This window comes from Theobroma umbraticum, unplaced genomic scaffold, assembly GCF_002168275.2.
Source record: "Theobroma umbraticum cultivar Fairchild unplaced genomic scaffold, ASM216827v3 scaffold_67.0, whole genome shotgun sequence".
Classification (NCBI taxonomy): Eukaryota; Viridiplantae; Streptophyta; class Magnoliopsida; order Malvales; family Malvaceae; genus Theobroma; species Theobroma umbraticum.
Genome location: NW_018397262.1, coordinates 346118 through 366938, shown reverse-complemented (window position 1 = coordinate 366938; position 20821 = coordinate 346118). Strand labels below are relative to the sequence as shown.

Below are 20821 nucleotides of genomic sequence, written 5' to 3'. Positions count from 1 at the left end.
CTAGTGAATATTTGCCGCTCTCGATTCCTGGTTGACTTTGGTATCAGAGCCACAGCGGTTTAAGAGATATTTACTTCTAAACAAAACTTTTGGATTTTGTTTTCTTATTTGAGTTTTGGTTTTAAAGACATTGCATGCATATTGTGTTGATTCCTGCTGAGTCCTTGAAAAACAATCCGTTTGAAGCCTTAGGTTGGCGTTGTTAGGATATATTTCTCCCTGTAGGCAGTATCCTCACAGTCATCTGCGTCTTAGAACCCCTTATGTAAGAAAAGAAATTAATCTCCAAAATGTTTCCGTTTCTAAGAAACACTTCTCGCTCCAGTTCTGGTTCTAGTATTCAAAACCCAGAAATCAATGAAGAAAATGTTCATTATGAAAATATAATTCAAGAAATGGATGATTGGGAAATTCCTAGAGTCCCTCAAAACCAAATTTACAAAACATCAACATTCCATTCTTTACATCTAAATTCTTTCTGTGGATATCTCATAAAAACAAAAGAGAAAAGTATTCCAATACAAAACCAATTTCAAAATATACCTCTCTTAGATCAAGAGATATGACCAGATCACATATTGCCATACCCAAAACCATACAATGGCATGAAGTACAACTACCAAATAAATGGAAAATAGAAGGAGCAATAAGTCATGTTCCTATACAAAATACAGAAATTAATCATGTTCAACAATTCAGAGATGGTTCTGTAGAACTTGTCTTCAATAGGCCACAAAGAGTTCCATCCAGAAGATCTTTCAATATATCAAATATAGGGTCAGTTTCAAACGTAGAAACAGACTTCAGAACGGCTCGAGCCTCTGTATCCTCACTCCCCACAGTTAGGACAAATCTCCAATCTGTAAATAATTCTCCAAATATACCCCAACCTGTTTATAACAGACAAGAAATCACACCTTCAAACAGCCCAAATATGTCTCCCACATATTCATCAATGACCAATAATCCCAATATCACTCAAGAAAATGATTCAGAAATATTTGTTTTATATATATATATATACACACACACACACACACACACACATGCACACTTGGATTTAAAAGTTGACACTTTTTATTTTCATTGACAAAATATTTTAAATTGATGTTCATGAGAGCAATCCTTTTTTTACAATAAAGTGCTAAAATCTCCTATGGATTGTGTAAATTTGATAGAGGTTGATGTATAGGAATGTTTAAAGAAAAAAGTCAAATTATACAATTAGTCTTTGTATTTGTATAATAATTTATAAAAATTAAATTTATGTACTTATTAAAAATTGACATAGTTAAAGATGTTAAATTTTTTTTTATTTATACTGATTTAATATTTAATTGAGATGATGTTGCATTTTCTCGTGGCCTTGTCATTTTCATCCTTATCGTTACCAAAGTTTCAACATTACAAAGTCATCACAATTTCAAATTTCGAAAACCAAAAATAAAGAATAAAGCTTGACATTAATTTTTATTGAAAAAGGCTCAAATTTATATAAATAAAGTTATGCAATTTCGATCTTTCAAAGTTGGCTTGCTTCGTCAACCACCGTCGTCACCGCCTCACTGCTATTGGAAAAAACTGATCAAAATTAGACCTTATTTGTTGGAAGCTAATTATATAATTTAACTAAAAAAATCAATAATAATGAGTATTTTAGTACTGGAAGAATTTGGTAAAATTTATTCTAGAATTAAATAATTGTAAAATTATAAAAAAAAATAGAATTTCCATTTGGGGTGAGAAGAGAACCCAGCCCAACCAACTGTTTCTGAACTCTGAGTAGAAGAAATTTGGTTTGCTTCCTTATGGGCCTCTGGGCTTTGCTTTTATTCATTTGTTTCTGGTTAAATTTTGAGCTTTGTACACTTCAACCGCCTTGGATCGTGAATCTGGGAATCGAAAATTGTATACTTACGTACGCTGACGGTTTGTTCCTTTTCTCATTAAGGGAGTTTGAATTTTGATAGTGAAAGTGAGAAATAGAATTCAATTAAGCTAGAGAAAATGGATTCATCGAACCTGGGTTCAGTCCCCGAGGAGACCCTCGAAGAGCAACAACACCAACAAGAGAGCAAGCCGGTTGTTTCTGCGTTTGCCTCCCTACCTGATCGCCCTCCAACTCAGTGAGTTCTCGAACTTGCTCGTTTGGATTCTTTCTCGCTCTCTCATTTCATTCCCTTCATGCAACTTTGATGCTCTGTTCTGTTCTTTCATGTTTTCCGATCATTACTTGCTTAAACTTTAGTTTATGTTTATCTAATATTGCATAATTTTCTCTCGGGTTTTCATTGTTTGCTAAATTTTTAAAGGAAACCAGAATTTCAAGAGGAAGAATGAAACTGACGGAAGGTCTGAGCTTTCTCAGAATTTTCCTTAACTGTTTTTTGTTATATTATTGAATTATTGGAAGGTAGGGCATTTTAAAAAAATGACGAATAATTATAATTTTTGGAAAATGAGAAATGAATGATGAAAAAGTTTTGCTTTTCGTGCTAATTGCTTATACAAGAAAATAGCATTTTGCAAATTTTTGTTCAAAAAGAGTGACGGAATTTGTTATCAAAGCCATAAAATAACTTAATAGGTAGCCACACCCATACCTCACCTTTGAAGAGGAGTCACGAGATCGAACTCCCTATCCTGCATTTATGCTTATGAAGTTAGTAACTACAATAATCCTTTTCATGCAATGTGTTATTCATCATTAAATTTTGTTTTGATGCTGACAAAGCAATTCCTTGGCTTTGAGAAGCCAAGAATGAGAGGAGACATTGATGATCTTTTCGTTCAAAAGTGGTATGGATATGTCTTTGATACATGCCATTGCTTGTTTGGCTATGTCTTTGTTAAATTATTTCCACCCAATTTTTCTTAGGTCAAGAGAAAAACATTTTCATCCAATTATTGTGATAGAGATGTCTGCGATTAAGTTATTTGTTCATGGATTAATTTTCTATCTGTCTTTCTCCATCATCAAATGTTGGTTTTGATTCCTGCCATCTTACTTGGCATATCTTGGGAATAAGTTTAGTTTCTTATTTCTTATTTCTTTGAAAATATAATTCCCTAGTTCAAAATGTCAACTCCCAGAATAAACAGATACTCGAAGAAAGGAATCTTCCTTTCTCTCTCTCTCTCTCTCTTTCTCTCTGTGTTCCCCTACCCTTCCCCTCTTCTCCTCGTAGTTTTCTCCTCTGATTTCATACGTGCGAGTGCTTCGAACAAATTATATAACACTTATAAAATGTAACAACGAGACATTGACATTTAATTTTCCTTTAATTTTTAACCTTTTTTCTGGTCTTCTGGATGGCATTTCTATTCTGTTCATAATTTGAGTTGGTAGAGATAAGATATTTTGGCTAGATTCTGTTCTGAATTTTTGGTTCTAATTTACATTTTCTGTGTTGCTTGTTTAGGTCTTTGATTTTTTTAAATAAATGTTGTTGTAGGGGTTTTTCTCAAAAATACTCACCTTTGGATTGGTCGGGCTATTTTGATCGAGAGGAAGATATCTGCATATCAGACTCAAATGATGTTAGTGTTCATTGATTTGGCAGTTCAATGGCACAATAATTTCCATTTTCAATAACTATTTACTTCTAATATGCTTTATCATTTTAGGTCTTTCATTTATATATGGCAGGAACAGAAGGACCAGTTATTTTTTGTCTACACGGGGGTGGCTACTCTGGGTATGTTTGATCAGCATATATATATATATATGTTTTTTCTGTACATGTTTCTAATTCATGAAGCTTGATTCTGAAAGCAGTAGAAAATGTCATTGTATCAGACTTTGACCATGGCTTGTTAAGCCTTTACACTTAGGATGATTCATGGCACTTAGCAAAGTTATATCCTGATAAGAAATTGCAATCTATGCGGGTGTGCGAATGCTGCAATTCATGTGGTAAACTATTAAAATAGTAGTTAAAGTAAAAAATATAGTTTTTGGCACTTTTGGGACCTTTATTTGTTCTCTGACTTGTGAATATAGTCAAAATAAGCTTAGATTTGGAAGGTGGTGCAAGGGTGACGTAGTTGATTTTGTGATATTCGACAACAAACCATTCCACAAACCATTTCACTGTATCCACAACAAACCATGTGAATATGATTTAAAACTGTTGTTCTCAACAGTGGAATACATCTGTAGTGGAATTTAAGTGTAAAGGGAATTGGAGACATTAAATAATAGAGAGAAAAATAGAGATCCAATATACATCTAAAGGTTGGTGTTCTGGTAATTAGATTGAACTTCCTTAATTACATCAGTCAGGTGGGATTTCGTATGGGGTGATTTGCTCAAAGTTCAAGGTGGTCTGTCACAGTCCTTAGATCCTTGTACTCGGTAAAAGTTGGTGGTCCTACATGGCAATGATCTTAAATTGTTGAGGAGAATTAGATCACTACATATGGGAGATGTAAATTTTATCTAAAAGGATGAGATACTTTTTTCAACAAGCTTCGGTGATGTGCATTCAAATTCTTATTTTACTGTGCATTCAACATGTTCGCTTCCTTCATAAAATTTCAGTCCTTTGTATGTGGCTATCCTTGACACTTTCAAAATTATCTTTACAACCCATTTCTAAACGCATTGCAACTGTTCTTTTTTCACTTCTCTCTCTCTTTTTTTTGTTTGGTTTTTTAGCCAATTTAGCATCATTTTAACTGTTTTAACTTAATTTTCTCATTCTAAGTCTTGTGGTTTGTTTGATTTATCAGGATAATATGGTTAACAACACAATAACTTAGAAACGGAATTGTATTTTGCAAATTGTTCTTTAAATACAGATTGAGATTATTACATTTTTTAAACTGTTATTATGGGGATATTTTGGGAATTTTATACTAAATGACCTTTTGCTTTGATATAAAAAACATTAATTTTTTTTTGTTACTAGTGATTTATGAATATTAAGACTCGGCAAGGGTTGTTGCCTTTGATATTTGCTTCCTATGTTTGAAAAAATTGCTATAAAGGAAAATCAAATGGTGAAAAAAAACTTATAATTGATTAAAGAAATGATCAAATGATTGAAATGTAACACCAATTACAACAAATTAGTTGATATAATAGTAAAATTATGCATTTTGGTAATTTTTCAAACCTATCATTTGCTTTTGTAGCTAAACATGTTTTTGGCCTTTTCCTTTTAGAAACAAAAAAGTAGTAAAAGCAACAACCATAACATATTTGAATAAATATCATAATCATACTAAAGTCAACGATACAAAGATCACCATATGTATGAAATCACTGTGAAGATCTTGAAAATGATACATGATGCTATCTAAAAGTACTTTATATAGCATCAAAACCTTGATATGAAGTCAATTGGGTTTGGCTGAAGTTTTAAGGTGTGGGGTTTTTTAGAGATCTCAAGTTATGTCTTAGTACTCTCCCTTGTACCACAAAAAGAGAAGAAATCCTCTCCCCTCCTTTCAAAAGTTTTAATGTCAACTGTCCAAAGTTTCCTAAAAACTCTAAATTTTGTAGAGGAACTTGAATGCTTAACTTTGAATAATTTCTAATGTCATCTCCCCAAAGGAATGCCTAAATAGTGTACAGTATGATCAACATTAATGTGAATGCTGCTGCATTATGTATTGTGCTATAATATATCCAAACTGTTACTATAATATTACTATAGTACCTTGAACAATAACTTACTTTTGGTGAATGGGGAACACAATCATTGGATTCCTAAGCATCCTCTCCATCCTTGCTTTTGAGCAATTGACCCATTGGATATGAGCCTGAGTTTAGTCATGATAGACCTTGAAATTTGAGAATGTACTTCTGATATATTGTTTCATCAGATAATTGAGAAACAAATAATTAAATATTGGAATAGGCAGTAACCTCCACTTGTCTCAGTCAAAGTAACCTGAGAAATCCTCCTCCAATCTATTTCCTTCCATGGCTGTAAACTGTGATATAGATATATTAAAGTGATTATTCTAGGTGCCATCTGGAGTTATTGTGCTCTCTCCATATGATGATCCTCAAACAGTCTCTCTTTGTATGCACTATCATCATTTGAACTTGTGCCCTCAATCTGGACTAATGCCCTTGATGTGGGAATGTGGCTTTGTATCATTTGGGTTGCTCTTAAAGACAAGAAGTGCCAATTTTCATGTATCTATTTGCCTTTCCAACATGTAATGTTAATCATTAATGGCTTGGAGACTCACACAGAATAGCAGGGACCTTCTCCTCCTATAGATGTTTCAGTCAAAATTTAATTCCATGTGCAGATTTTCATTTCAACTATTAAAGATTTCACTATTTTCGGCTAGGGAACATTTCTAGTGTATGCATAGTATCTTTTAACTGTTGCTTTACTGTCTTCTGTTAAAGAGTTTAACAGTTCCATGCTCGTTCAAATTGTCTTAAGAGTCAAAGTTAGGTTAACTCTCTCCTCACCCTCCCCCTTTTCTCCTGAAGTAAATTGATTGCAATACTGCTTTGAGGAAATGTCCTAGGACATGTTATAGTTGATTAAAATGGGAGTGATTTTAATTTAAGTTAGAGACTAGCTTCACAGAAGATAGTCCCCATTAATTTATCCTTATGTTTCATTGAATAATGCTCCTTATATTAAATTGTTAACTAATCTGGATGTGTATTTTAGCTTTATTGGCATTATCTCCTTGGAATCCAATCTGATAAGAATTTTCCATTTATACAGATTTTTTTTGTCTCTACCTTTTTTCTAAATTGAATTTCTGATAAATATGAGTTGTCTAACTTGGTATTCCGGCCTCTCATTCTAAATTGAATTTCTAATTAAAATGAGTTGTCTAACTTGGTATTTCAGGCTCTCATTTGCTTTGTCGGCTAGTAAAATTAAGGAAAAAGCTCGAGTAGTTGCCATGGACCTTAGAGGACACGGAAAGTCGTCCACAGAAAATGATCTTGACCTATCTATTGAGGTACACATTCTTTAAGCATAGAAATGGAAGTAAAGAAGGATTTCTTCCTTTGGTCAAGTGTTTTAATTGTTTGGTCATGAAAATTTTCATTCTAATGTTGCATACATCAATAGAACTAAAAAATATCTTACATGTGCAGACTATGTGCAATGATGTTTTTGCTGTTTTGAAGGCATTGTATGGAGATTCTCCTCCTGCAATTGTGCTTGTTGGCCACAGGTTGTGCTCTTCTTTTATTTTAGTGTTTTTCAAAGAGTTTTGTACTGTATACCTGTACGTAATTCATTTTCAAGAGCAAAAGCAACAAAAGAAAGGTGCTCACCCTTTCGACAGCACTATTCAACAAGGAAATGTGCCAAAGTGCCAAATGGCTAGGCATGCTTTTTTCTTCTTCTCGTTTCTCTTCTGTGTGTATGTGCTTGCTGATGTGTGTGCATTTTTATGACCCAAGTGATAGCTATGATAGCGGGTCAATGTGAAAATGATATATGCACCCATAAATTCTTTATTTTTGCAAATAATATATATTTTTAGATCTAATTAATATATTTATTTTATTCTGACCGACTCTGTAATGTGGGCTCATGGGAGTCAGAGAATGAAGGGGTTTCAGATTGTTTCTTGGATAACCTTCACCATTTGTCAATCAATTTGTAATGCAGAATAATTTAAGTTGCCAATTTAACTTTGTAGTTGGAGAACACATGCAATTATGCTGAATAACTATTTTGTTGCTGACGGTCACTATATTTTTTATGGCATGTTTCCATGACATGGCTATTGGTTCTTTGGGTGATTTAGTTAACAGAGTCAAAATAGAAAAATGAAAAACCTATTTAAGTTTTATATATTCCTTGTAAAGAATGAAATGGAAAAAATACCATCAATGTGCCCTAAATGATTAAATGTCTGATTGATTATCTTATGTCATTGGCACGCAGCATGGGAGGCTCAGTGGCTGTGCATGTTGCTGCAAAGAAAACATTGCGTAGTTTAGCTGGTTTGGTGGTTGTGGATGTTGTAGAGGTTGGTTCCCTTAAAAAGGCATCTTGACATTATCTTTTAATGGTTTGCTTGCTAGTAAAGCAATGTATTGAAACCAAACATGCTCACTTCAGGGAACAGCTATGGCATCATTAATGCACATGCAGAAAATCCTTTCAAACAGAATGCAGTACTTTTCAAGCATTGAGAAAGCGGTAAATATGTTTCCTTGTGACTGCCATTTTTTCTGTTTATTGACATGTTGAATCAACCGTGTCTCTTCTTTTTTCCTTTGGATAAGTAAATGTACTATGTTTCAAGCATATATGTGTGTGTTTATGTGGTGGGTGTGTATTTGCACTCTTATTTTTTTATTCTATTATTACTTTTCTATAGGCATTAGGCTTAATAGTTGAAGTTGAGTGGATATGGAAACTTGCAAGGCAGCTAAGAGTACATGTAATGTAGTTATAAACTACTTTCAATAATTGCATAATTCCTGAAGTTAGAATTTTGTAGGTTAAAATAAATGAGGTAACAGTAATGCTTTAGGATCAACTAATGATCCATCAAGATTCAAGACAATGCTACTGGACAAGGATTTGACAAGCCCCTTCAAATCTTTGAGCTGTTGAACCCTGAATTCACTGCTGTAAACTGAGGGGAGACTGTGACCTGGCTGATTATCTTCTGGGCTTGTATCTTTTTTCACACGGTTGTGCCAAAGTGTACTAGGCCAATTGTTCTTTTACTCCTCAATTAATATAAGTTTAAAGGAATCTCTAGGAATTTAAGATCTACAAACTCGTGATTTTTAACAAATATTCTCTTAAACCTGCATTGCACAGGCCTGCTAAACCTGTAAACCTGTTCTTCCCATTTCTTTTGTTTGGTATTATGACATCTGCCTCAAAGGTAGGCTTTTGAGACTTGTGACGCTGCAAGTTAGTGTGGAAATAAAGCCTAGCACCTGACTATGCCTTTAAGGTTAATAACCAAGTTTCAAATATTAAAACTTTAAACTCAAGTTTGAGAGAACTTAGTAATATTATTTGATGATCCTAAAAACTAAGCCCAAGGGTCCTATTTATAACATTATAGGCCTAAATCCTAGTAAAACTCTACTTCCGGTTGTCTAGTACAACTAGAGTAGTTAACAAGAGATTTAATTCCTAACTAGAACATCCCTATCCTAAAGTCCTAGTAAAACTAAATTAAATAAAAGAGAAATTCTATTATACCTGTAATTCCTATGTAGACTCCTAACTAACAAGGAAAATATTAAAATTATGAACATGCCCATTTATGACTTTTGGGCTTTTCGTTTTGGCTTTTGACGCTCAGCCTGCTCTAAGAAATTATCTGCTAGACATTCTACATCAACTTGGAACTGAAATAAAGACTGAAACTTGTTCAAAATCCTAGGAACTGTTGCTATTTGGTTTATTTTTTGGATTTCTGTCTGTTATAATTTGATTTTGATATAAAAGAAGATGAATGGTGAGTAGATTTTTTGATTGATACAATTGCAACTAGCCAGTTGATATGTGCAATGTATGCGAGACAATTCAAATTAGAATTAAAAATTTAGATATTAAAATTTTAGTTTTGTTGTTCTTTGTTTTTGAAAATAAATAGCAGGAAAAGTTGACATAGATGGAATATAGTTTATTGAATGCTTTCTGAGAAATTTGGTTATAGGTTTCTGGATTCTGGTCTTGGAATGACAGTGTCAAAATTTGTAATTGATAATTAAGACATTCTTTAATTAAAAAATACAAATTTACAATTTCTTCATAATACATTGTTACATAAAATATGAATGCAGACATATGTGCGGATTCTAGAATGGTTCAACTATCTTTAATCACATATGGTATCAAGATTTTTGTGAGACATCCACAGGTGATACATTGACTGAGAAAAGATGAATTGACTTTGATCTATAACATTTACATGTATTTATTGGTTGCCAATGTCCCTTTGGACTTTCCACCTGACTGATACCCAATAGCGTCCACTACACACTGTCAAAACTTCTCAGCTCCATTCGTATGCGTGGAAAGTAGGGTTGTGAAGCATTGTGTATAAAGAAGTGTAAGCAATAAGTAACCGGTGCTAGTGAAGTTTATTGGAATTCTGTCTTGAGGTGTTGCCTTGATGACTGGTCTGCATGGTGCTTATACCAGCAAGTCAGTGGATAATAGCTGCCAGCTTGCTGGACTATAGAAGAATAATATGAGAAGAAAATATGAAAATGAATAGAAGTAACCAAAGGTAGAGAAATATAGGTGCTCTTGCCCTCCAAAAAGGTTGAAATCAAGTTTAAATCACTGTTGATTTACATTGCTAAGAGAAACTTCTGGTTTTTATTGTAGACTTAGCACCTATAATTGAGTGCTATTATTTATTTAAAAAAAACGACAGTAAACTCTTTAGACCAAACCTATTTCTTAATTAAAAGGCTGGTTGTTAGATGCGAGTACCCAGAGAAAATGCATTCAGTGATATTATATATTATTAACAAAAAAAGAAAAGGAAAACCCTTTAGACCAAACCTCTTTCTTAGTTTAAAAGGCTAGTCCCTCGATGTGAGTACCCAGGGAAAATGCACTGCTTTCCATTTAATTGGACCAAGACCAATATCACTTGTCACATATATATGAACATATGCTTAGCTGAATTGTATTTTCATCAAGCAAGTTTCTGTTCTGTGGTGAAGTTAGTGTTGTAATGGAAAATTAACATGTGTAGATTGAATGGAGCGTTAGGGGAGGTTCATTAAGGAATATTGACTCTGCACGTGTATCCATTCCTACCACTTTAAAGTATGATGATTCAAAGAAATGGTAAGTGTTTCTATCATCTAATTATATATTGCTATTGTGTAAATTTCCAAGTCCAAAAGGAATAATTCTAACTTTTTCCCATAGTTATGTCCACAGAGCACGGTTGGAAGAAACTGAACAATATTGGAGAGGCTGGTGAGTAAAGTTTTATTATTAATTCCATAGAAAACTGTTTAATAATGATGAGGTCTATTGTTGTTATGGATATTCCAACTTAAACCTTAGTCTTCATTGTAAATGTCTTAACTACAAATTGGTGCTTTCTGCCACCTGCTTGGGTACAATTTAATGATTTATTAGTTTGGATATTCAGCCAGACATGCAATTTTTCCTGGTTGTTTGTCAAGTATTTATATTAAACCCATCATTTAAGAGTTGTTACAGTTTTCATGTGTATATATTTTGTTCAAGCTGCTTCTGATGATCTGAAATCGTGCTTATGGTTAATGTAAGTCTGCAACTAGCTTGTAGGTTTGTCCTTTTTTTTATAGGTCTGGGATTGCTGTTTACCTTCAAGTGTGTTGCTCATTCTAGTGGTTTACAAATTTATTATAGGAATTTTCCTGGCTTCTTACGGGTGGCCACTATATATAATGTGCCGGAAGAACAAGTCCTTTCATGTTCAGGCAATTAATTTTCTGCTTGGTTTCAAGTGATCAAAACTTGAAGTTTTGGGAGTTTGCTTCTATGTATATCGTTTGACTGGTTGTAGGAAAAATAATTTAATTATTAGGAGATGTGTGCTTCCATGAGCTGATCTTTATTTTATTTTCCATTCTCCATATGATTGTTTTCTGTGCATTTTTTTTTTAATATGATATCATCTAAGGATAAGGATATTTTTAAAGTTTACACAAAGGAATTGTGAATCAAAAGGTTTTTGTCCTCTTGTAAATTTACTGAATTCTATCCCAGAATCTGTCAAAAACAAACTTCTTCCTGTGACACCATGCTTGTAACAACTTATTTCTGGACCTTTTATTGTTCTGTTTTATACTGACTGTAATTGTAGTTTTGGAAGTCTACCATTGTAAACTGGTAATGAATTGTTCTTGTTAAGGAAAAGGTCATGTTGGGTAGGTTGGGTCTGGGTTGTTTTAGGTTCAGATCAAATCAACTTTTGTACTTTTCTGGTCATTTCAGGTTTGGGTCATTAATTACTTTAGTCAATTCAAGGTAGTACGAGTTGGGGGGTGTTTTGGGTTTGAATCAAATTTTGCCACTTTTATTCTATAGGTGGATGTCAGGTCCAGATTTTTTCTGCTGATTTGAATCATCGGTAGGTTGGAGTTGATTTAGTTGACTCATCTTTTATTGCCTCTAATGAGTGTAAAAATGTTTGTTTTGGTTCCAAACAACAATATAATAAATTGTGGTTTAGAGAATCCTGCTGTCAAAATTATAGAGACATAATATCTGCATTTAGGAATTCTAGTTTAAAAAACTTGAATGCCAAAGTTTTTTTGGAAGTAGGATTACGGGCTATGAAGCATGGATACACCGTGTACCCCTGTGTGTCGGTGTCCGATACAAACCTGGACACTACTATCGGTGATGAAGGATTACAGGCTATGGAGCATGAGTGCCGAAGAATTCTTGGAAGTAGGATTACAAGTTTTCTTCACCAGTGTCCAGGTTTGTATAGGACACCGAAACTTTTCATTCAAATTCATTCAAACTTTTCATTCACAGGAGATCTTTGTGAAGAAATTGATTATATTTGAATGAAAAGTATCAATATTTACATTTACATACAACTTTTTTAATTTATTACAGAAAGAGTAATTCCATCATACATAGCCAAATGCATGGATGAACCATATTCATGAACCATGTTCTGCGTAACCATTTCGATGAAAATAAAGGGGTCCTCACTAGTTTTTCGGTCTGCATAAGAAAAGAGAGAAAAACTCCTGACTGAACTGTATGGTCAACTTATTTTGCTTGTGGTAATTGTTTGAGAACCGAAAGCTGTGACGTATTCTCAAGGTTCATCTGCAATGGCAGTTCTGATTGCCGAATAATGAAACCAGTCTTAATTGCTTGTCTTTTGATTTTTTATTCCTTTTAAACATTCAAGTGGTAAAATTATTTCAAATGAAGATTCGAGTTCTTATGGTACTGTCTGCTTTAATATTTCCATTTTAATTTTGCTAACTGTCTCCCAGGTATGAAGGCCTTTCAGAAAAATTTCTATCTTGTCCTGTTCCAAAGCTCTTGTTATTGGCTGGAACAGACAGACTGGACAGGTAGCCTCCATTGGATCTCTAATGCTCTGCCTATTTGATTTGCTCATGTTTCCCTTTTTATTATAATACCAAAATTGTTTGTTTACTATCATAAATAGATCATCACCTATAATGAATTTTATTGTATATCTTTTATTATGGGACAAATTAAATACTCATTAGGCAAAAACATGTCAATTAATATGTTCTCTGCACATTCAGCGGCCTGGAGCTGCACTTACATTGCCTTCACTAACATGGCATTTGGGCCTGTGCGCTCATATGATGAGTAGCATGACCTCTGGGATCTGTCTGAAAATTTTCTGCAGTTTGTGTTGAAGCTCTTTGGCTGAACTGCTTGGAGGGGTGAGATTGATATCAACCATGATCAATTTCTACATTATCTGGCCTTTGAACTAGTCTTATTGAAAGTGAAAAGCAGGCCTGTTATCTTTTCTGAAGATGGTATAATAGGAACAGTTTTGTCTAATATTATTCTTGAATGATATTTAACAAAAGTTTTTCTAATTCTTCGGTGTTGGGCTTGAATGTAAGACACTAGTGTAACAAAATATAGACATGTATGCGTGAAGATTCTTGTGGAATAGGATATGAGATTGGCAAGGATACGACAAGAGATTTGTAATGATTTTAATTTTTCATTTTTTACAATATGTTGCAACTTGTAAATATTGTGTTCTGGACAATATGTTACAACCTGTGACCATGTATTGATGAGACCATAACCCATAATGTTGAGCTTCTTTGTGTTTCAAATTTACATGGTTATATTACTAAAGTAATCAGCATAACATGATAAATTAACAACAATTTTGGTCAATTTTGAACTTGCATCATCATAAGATTGATTGTTTTGGTCCTAGTTGACATTCTGAGAACTTCTCTGCGTTGTTTTGTTATAGAGCTCTCACAATTGGTCAAATGCAAGGCAAGTTTCAAATGGTGGTTGTCAGACATACAGGACATGCTATACAGGTTCATCAGTTATGTTGCCTTATGTGTTCTTTTCCCTATATTTATTTATTTATTTTCTAAATTGCGAGTTCTAAATGTTACAAAAATGTAGGAAGATGTGCCCGATGAATTTGCAATGTTGATACTCAATTTTAAATCTCGTAACCGCATTGGCCCTCATGGAGTCGAGGTTAGTATTTGTTGCCAAAGATGATTGTAAATTGGTTGGGAGAAGATTTTCTTTACTTCTACAAAACTATTTTTTAATATTATTTGAAGTTATTGATTGACTTGGACACTGAAACGTTTAAGATCGTGATTCACAAACACTCTGACCACTTACAATCCTGTCAAGGAAATTTCTGATTCATTTTATTTTGTCTAAGGATACAAGCCATATGTTTTAGGAATCTGTAACTTAGAACAAGACAATCCTTAATGCTCTATCTAAAGTGCTGCATCCTTCAGGAAGAAGGAAAGGCATTATTGATTTCAAGAAAATTTCTTCATGAATTTAATCATCACTTACATTTCTATTTTTATTATTTTTTCCTATTGCATTATTGGATACCTCTATTTACAGTTGAATTATGTTGCAGATCCCAGGACTCCGTCGGCCGGTGCAGCCAGAATCTTGAATCAGCTGGGTGATAGCCATGATGAATCAGCTGCACAAATTCAATGGCATTGGCTTTAAATATCTTCTTTTTTAACTTTAATTTTGTTGATTTTAAAGCTAGGAGAAGTATCAAGGGTGGAGTTATTATGTTGATGAATTGTGCCTTGTGGTTTGATAATAATGCCCAACTATTGCTGATAAACAAATTGCTACTGAAATGAGGTCTTTGGTTTGTGGATTGAGGTTCAATTATTAGAATGAAAAAGAAAAAGAAAATTGGAAGTATATTCTTTTAAATAAGATCTAAATGAACATATTTGTGTGAATTGATAGTAGAATTTTAAATATTATGACAGCCCTCCTGAAAAATCCTTTCTCACAAGAAACATTTTATCATGCTGTAAATCCCAACATAGTAAGTCAAGAGACATGCTTCAATCACGAATTACAAATCAACAAGGAATGAAATTAGTCTTGAGCTTATAAATAAAATTTTTATTTTATTTAATAAATGTCTTTTGAATTGAAAATTTGTAACAAGTTTTATTAACTATCTTAATCCAATCGCCTAATTGTGCAATGTTCATATTGCTTAAAAAAACACGCCCGATAAATAACGAAAGGATTCAATCATCTCCATATCATGTTTATATATTCAAGATCTATCTGCACATCCAACACATTCATGGAGTCTTTACACTAAAAGCACATCTGGCTCATGGTCATGGATAATAATATTTAGCCTCTTAATGTGCTTTTCTGTGCCTTTTTCATGAAACAGTTACCAAACAATTAAAGATAGCCTAAGCCAGGGCAAGCCAATCACTCAGTATGTCAGCTAGCATTCAACAGCTTATTGTCAAAATAACATCAGCATCCTCTTACAAATGCTAGGAAAAGCAATGCCTCATGTCAATTGCTTCCATAAAACTATAAAAAGAAAAAAGAAAAAAATGTTCCATCCAACATTCCTCATGAAGATGGGAGACCACACACAACCAAAACATGCACCCTAACACTTTGACATACCCACATAAATAAACTGCCTAGAATAGACTATTGAGGTTTGAGCTGGAAAAAAGCATCATTAAATTTAAACATTCCACCAAATAAAACTTGAAATGAGAAGCAGTGGAATCTGTTTAACAATATGAAAAAAAATTCTCATTTGCATGCTGGTAATTCACCAGAAATTCATGTAGTCTAAATTGAATATGCCTTACATATGCCAGCAATGGCAACCTCTTCTCAAATAAACAATTACTAAGAATGCTCATTCTACAAAGAGCACGGCTGACCTACAAGGTCGAATTTATTATATCCTTGCTGTGAGAAACAATCTCCAATGACTGCAAAATGGAATAGGTAAACCAAGAGTGCGCAAAGCCATTTAGGGTGCTGTAGATTCCTTCAAATATGCAATGAGGTCAGCACGTTCCTGTGGCTTCTTCAATCCAGGGAAAACCATTTTTGTTCCAGGGATGTACTGCACAAAAATTGTACCAAGGTGAGCAACACTATTCAGTAAACATCAACAATGAATTTGATAAGAACAGCAGCCAAAAATGAAAGATATGAACATCTGCAGACACAACAAATTAAGAGCATCCACAAAAACAAGATTTTTATTCCTATAATTGTCAATAACCAAGCACAATACAGAATGACTTCAATACCTTTGAAAGAAACAGTAAAATTCAATATCTCAAATGAGCACAAATTTTAGAATTCAAAAAAGGCAAAAAAAAAAAAAAGTGCTTGTTCAAGAGTATTGACATTGTTAATGGCGGTCCACAACTTCCCACACATCCTCAGCATCAGCACAGTTCAAACCATGTAATTATTTCACTCCACCCCCCGGCCACTAAACACCTAGACAAATTCTAGTATTGTTTTATACTTAGAGAAAAATCAATTTACTCAAGATTACGCTTCTATTCTCGCTATCAGGAAAGCAAAGGCATGAAGCTAATTCACATCCCAGAAAATAAACAAGAATGGCAATAAATAAAATTATTTATATACCAGAAAGAGTAGGTCAACCATAATCACAAAGCAGAGAACTATCACAGTACTTCTAACAATTACCAAAACATTCCTACATAATATGAGGAAAGATTTATGATATCGAGATGCTTATATTACAAAAACACTAAAAATGAGTGATTTTTGAAGAGTGAAATGGGTTATGTTAGCAGCTAACCTTCTTAGGATTGAGAAGGTAATCATACAGAGTTTTCTCCTCCCAAATCACAGCCATGTTCTTGTTAGCAGCGGAGTATGAGTACCCTGGAGTTGTACCCGATTGCCTTCCAAATAGACCGTTGAGATTGGGCCCTGATTAAGAAAAAATTCGAAACAAAAAACTGAACCCAGATTTCTAATCCAAAAGAAAATTTTCCCAAAGCAATTATTTCATTAAATTATAATCCAACCCCAAAACTCAAAATTTCAGGAACAGATACTTGGGTTGATGCTATTTAGATCTATGGGAATTCAGAGATAAGAGATCCTTCCAAATCATCAAATATATTACTACAAAAAGCACCTAACATCAACAGATCCAATGAAATTAAATCAGAGAAAAGATGGAATAAGTACCTTGTTTGTGACCGGCGCCCTTCTCGACGGTATGGCACTGGGCGCACTTGGTCTTGAAAATCTTCTCTCCGGCCTTTGAATTACCAGGCGGTGCTTCCTGGAACGACGCCATTTTTCGTTGATGTTGTTTGGTTTTTCTCTAGGGTTAAAAGCTTCGGAATTGTTAAGAAAGAAGGCGAGAGAAGAGAAGAGAAGAGAAGAGAAGGGCGGGTAAGCAGAGCAAAAGGTCCTTTCACAGAGCTTTCTCCGAATATTCCAGAGAGGAAAGTAAGGAAAGGAAGGAGCGTGGCTTGCCACAGCTCAACAACGGCAGCAACCCCTCCGATACTTACACGTGGCGTATTATTAGCCGTCCAATTAATGCCTACAATGCCCTTTCTATTAAATTGGATTTTTATAAAAATTAATATTATAATCTATAATTATGATTTAATAAAGCCAGTTAGACTTAATTAGTACCGACTTGTATATAAAAAATAAAGTTAATAAATCCCTTCTCCTGTCCAATCTCATTCATGGGGGAGTTGGAAATTAAATAAAAAAAAATTTCTAGCATATTGAGCCCTAATAGTTAATTTGATTAGTATTGTTTCCATATTGACAACATGTAAAATAAATCTTTTCTCCAGTCTAATCTCACTCAATGGAGAGTTAGTCGATTAAAGAAGAACAAGATTTTAGTGCATTAAATCTAAAACATTAATATGATTTGTATTGCTTTCGTCATTGAATCATATATATACGGATGATACACTAAATATAATTATCAAATCATATCAAGTGAGGCAGAGAAATACCCATTAGAGAAGATAGGAAGCAAGTGGGGACAGCATTAAAAGATTCATATGGAGAAAGGTGGTAAGTTGATTGTAGCCATTGTGCAGCAACAGAACAATAAACTTGCTAGTGTATGACTTTCACTATAGGATGGATAACAAACAATTGATCTGCCAAAAAACATATATATTCATATTGTGAATCATCAATTAACATTTTTATGCCATGAATTCAGGACCTCCAAAGTTTTAAGTCTCCTCCTTCAATAGCACACATTCAACCTTCCAAAGATTAGCAGTGCATCATAAAATAGAGATACACAAAGGGTGTAATTGCCTTCTTGTGTAGTGGGGCAGAGAATAGATAATAGAAATCAGAGGGATACCATAGACAGGATAAATTAGAGAGAAACAGAGGCAATTCATGGAGAAACAGAAGTAGTTTAAAGAGAAGAACAGGGAGAAAATGTCAATATCTCAACCATTTAACATCCAACACCTACTATAAAAAAAAAAAAAGATAATAAGGGCATTTATAGGCTAAATCCTAAACCCCGATAACAATGCAAAATATCAAATATGACCTTGATTTAGAATAACCCTAGTAAAATAAAAAAGCCTATGTGATTCCTCCATGCGCCATCAGTTTTTCATTTTGAAGTTGAAGAGAAAAAAGCTTTTCTTATTCAGAGAGATGTACAATAAAATATTAGCTAAAGATAAACAGGCAATTTCCCTCAAAATAATCACATAAACTGGTTGGTATTCAGAAAAATGTTAAAATGTTCTCTCTCGTATATGTCTTGTAACAAAATGGCACAAGAAGAAGCAGAAGCAACATTAGCTTAATTCAAATATAATCTCCAACTTGAATTTATTCGATTTCTATCATATGGTACATAAAAAAGTCTTACTTTTCAGGAGCCAGCAGTCTCTTTGCTTCTTTTTCTTCACTGTTAGCATTACAAGGAAGAGAATCCTACAAGAATAATAGTTCTCTAGCCTGTTGTATAAAGGAAAGAGGAGGATTCATTGTCAATAGAGTTAACTTCTTCTAAAATTGGTTGTAATGGTGGTTCAGCAGCAGAGAAGTCAGACATGGTCATTTCTTTAACAATTAACATATACAACCATGTGTTTACATTTTTGAGAAAGCGGACCTCGTACTACAATAACTTATACTATCATACACTGAAAACAATGATGTAAATATCACTGTATGAACAATTAAATAGAAGGAACTGTACAGAAATACTCTTGATCTCACAACATTGTGGAAACAATGCACCATGATAAAGTATTGGAACTCGAACTAGCAGAATCCAGACAGAGTTTGAACAATAGTCTTCTTACGTATCTCTATGTGCTTTGGCTTTCTCAAGTGACTCCATGGCTTCTTCAAATGATTTCTGAATAATAACTTAAAATCAGTACCGTTCTGAAGCAAGTTTCTAAAGATTGAATATCTTGTCACATAACCAAAAATTGCCCTTAGGCAAAACATTACAGGTCATATCGCAATTTGGTCCATTGCGTTATTATTCAAAAGTAATCTCCTATTACTTAGGGTTTAGTGAGTCTGGTTTTTCAGAGTTTTATGATGAATTATAAGGCTTTATTCACGGTCATATGACCATACAAGACAATGTCATAAACAAAAGCCATGACTAGATAGAATATATTAGTAATTTGGCATGTATATCCTCTATAACCACTTTTGAAAATAAATAAACAAAAAGCTATAAAGTGGGCATGGCTAGAGATGAACATTTGTCCAAGTCATTGCAATTCTGCAACATCTAACAAATCCAAAATCAAATGCCTAAGGTTATGCTTAAAACAAGAAGAGAGCTGAATCTTGACCTACCCATAAGGCACTACGAATGTTTAAGTAAAATGATGCTAACAGCTTCATATAAGTATATATTGCAGAACAAAGAAGAAGCTAACCAAGGGATTACTTCCTATGATACTTAATTGTTGAGGCTTTTATCAGTTGCTTTTGAGTCTTAGTATTATATTTCTCAAATTTGGGTTCACCCTTATCTTATTTTGATTGGTTTTAAGTAAAGTTTGTAGCTTTGTATTTGGATTCTTAAGTAATTGTTAAAGTCATACACATACCCCAGAATTATGCATTTTCCATAGTGACTCTCTGCTGGAATCAATTGCAACAATTCCACCGTACAGAGCACTGCAAGGGTCAGCAGAAGAAAACAAATTCAAAATAAAATAACAAATGATCCCAATTTAGGGATTGGGAAAAAAAAAAAAAGAAACAATCAAAGATTCAAAGAAATTACCCGGCAAAGGCGAGATTGAGAAGAAAGGTGCGCGTAGAGAAAAAGCGAAGCGCAATCTGCCAGATATTACTTTTGTTATTACTATAAGAATAAGAGTAAGAATTGGAAGAAGCGTAACCGTAGCCCCCGCCGCCGCGGCTGGCTGTTCTGTATCGATGATTATAACTATAAGAAGAAGAAGAAGAAGCAGTGAGATTGTAGTGGGCGCGCTTGCGATCGTCACTGAGAACTTCGTAGGCCTCGGAGACCTGCTTAAACCTGAGGGTGGCCGAGTCTCGGACGGGTTTCGGCGATTGGGAGTGCTTGTCCGGGTGATACTTCACCGCCAGCTTTCGAAACGCTTCTTTGATTTCTTCTTTGGTGGCGCTCCGATTCACCCCCAGCACCTTGTACAGATCCATTTTTTTCATTGCTGGCGATCCTATTCCCTCTTTCCCTCGTAATATTTTAGATCTTCATTAACCACGCTGGACCACGAGGTCAGCTTCGTGGCACGTCCATGGCCGCTTCTCGTCAAAGCCTCCTACTACTCCTTGTT

The 20821-nt window shown here is 34.0% G+C and overlaps 3 protein-coding genes across 4 annotated transcripts; 1 reads left to right on the top strand and 2 right to left on the bottom strand.

Annotated features, from left to right (window-relative positions):
• The first annotated feature begins 1854 nt into the window (after positions 1 to 1854).
• On the top strand, positions 1855 to 14890 carry LOC110419668 (esterase/lipase/thioesterase family protein). 2 transcript variants are annotated; one of them, XM_021432763.2, is made up of 13 exons: positions 1855 to 2126; positions 3456 to 3540; positions 3628 to 3698; positions 6834 to 6948; positions 7088 to 7167; positions 7890 to 7974; positions 8067 to 8147; positions 10687 to 10781; positions 10866 to 10916; positions 12950 to 13030; positions 13933 to 14013; positions 14097 to 14174; positions 14584 to 14890. In XM_021432763.2, exons 1-12 carry the CDS (start codon positions 2008 to 2010, stop codon positions 14125 to 14127), a joined length of 975 nt encoding a protein of 324 aa, XP_021288438.1. In that variant the 5' UTR covers positions 1855 to 2007; the 3' UTR covers positions 14128 to 14174; positions 14584 to 14890. The 2 variants fall into 2 exon arrangements, with proteins under 2 accessions (XP_021288438.1, XP_021288436.1); XM_021432761.2 differs by having other exon boundaries at positions 1856 to 2126; positions 13933 to 14005.
• Positions 14891 to 15744: 854 nt separating this feature from the next.
• On the bottom strand, positions 15745 to 17477 carry LOC110419388 (cytochrome c). Its single transcript, XM_021432406.2, has 3 exons — positions 17205 to 17477; positions 16807 to 16940; positions 15745 to 16089 (listed from the first exon to the last, which is right to left on the bottom strand). Exons 1-3 carry the CDS (start codon positions 17314 to 17316, stop codon positions 15994 to 15996), a joined length of 342 nt encoding a protein of 113 aa, XP_021288081.1. The 5' UTR covers positions 17317 to 17477; the 3' UTR covers positions 15745 to 15993.
• A 1579-nt stretch (positions 17478 to 19056) lies between these two features.
• On the bottom strand, positions 19057 to 20821 carry LOC110419516 (Chaperone DnaJ-domain superfamily protein). Its single transcript, XM_021432601.1, has 3 exons — positions 20284 to 20821; positions 20105 to 20174; positions 19057 to 19389 (listed from the first exon to the last, which is right to left on the bottom strand). Exons 1-3 carry the CDS (start codon positions 20691 to 20693, stop codon positions 19330 to 19332), a joined length of 540 nt encoding a protein of 179 aa, XP_021288276.1. The 5' UTR covers positions 20694 to 20821; the 3' UTR covers positions 19057 to 19329.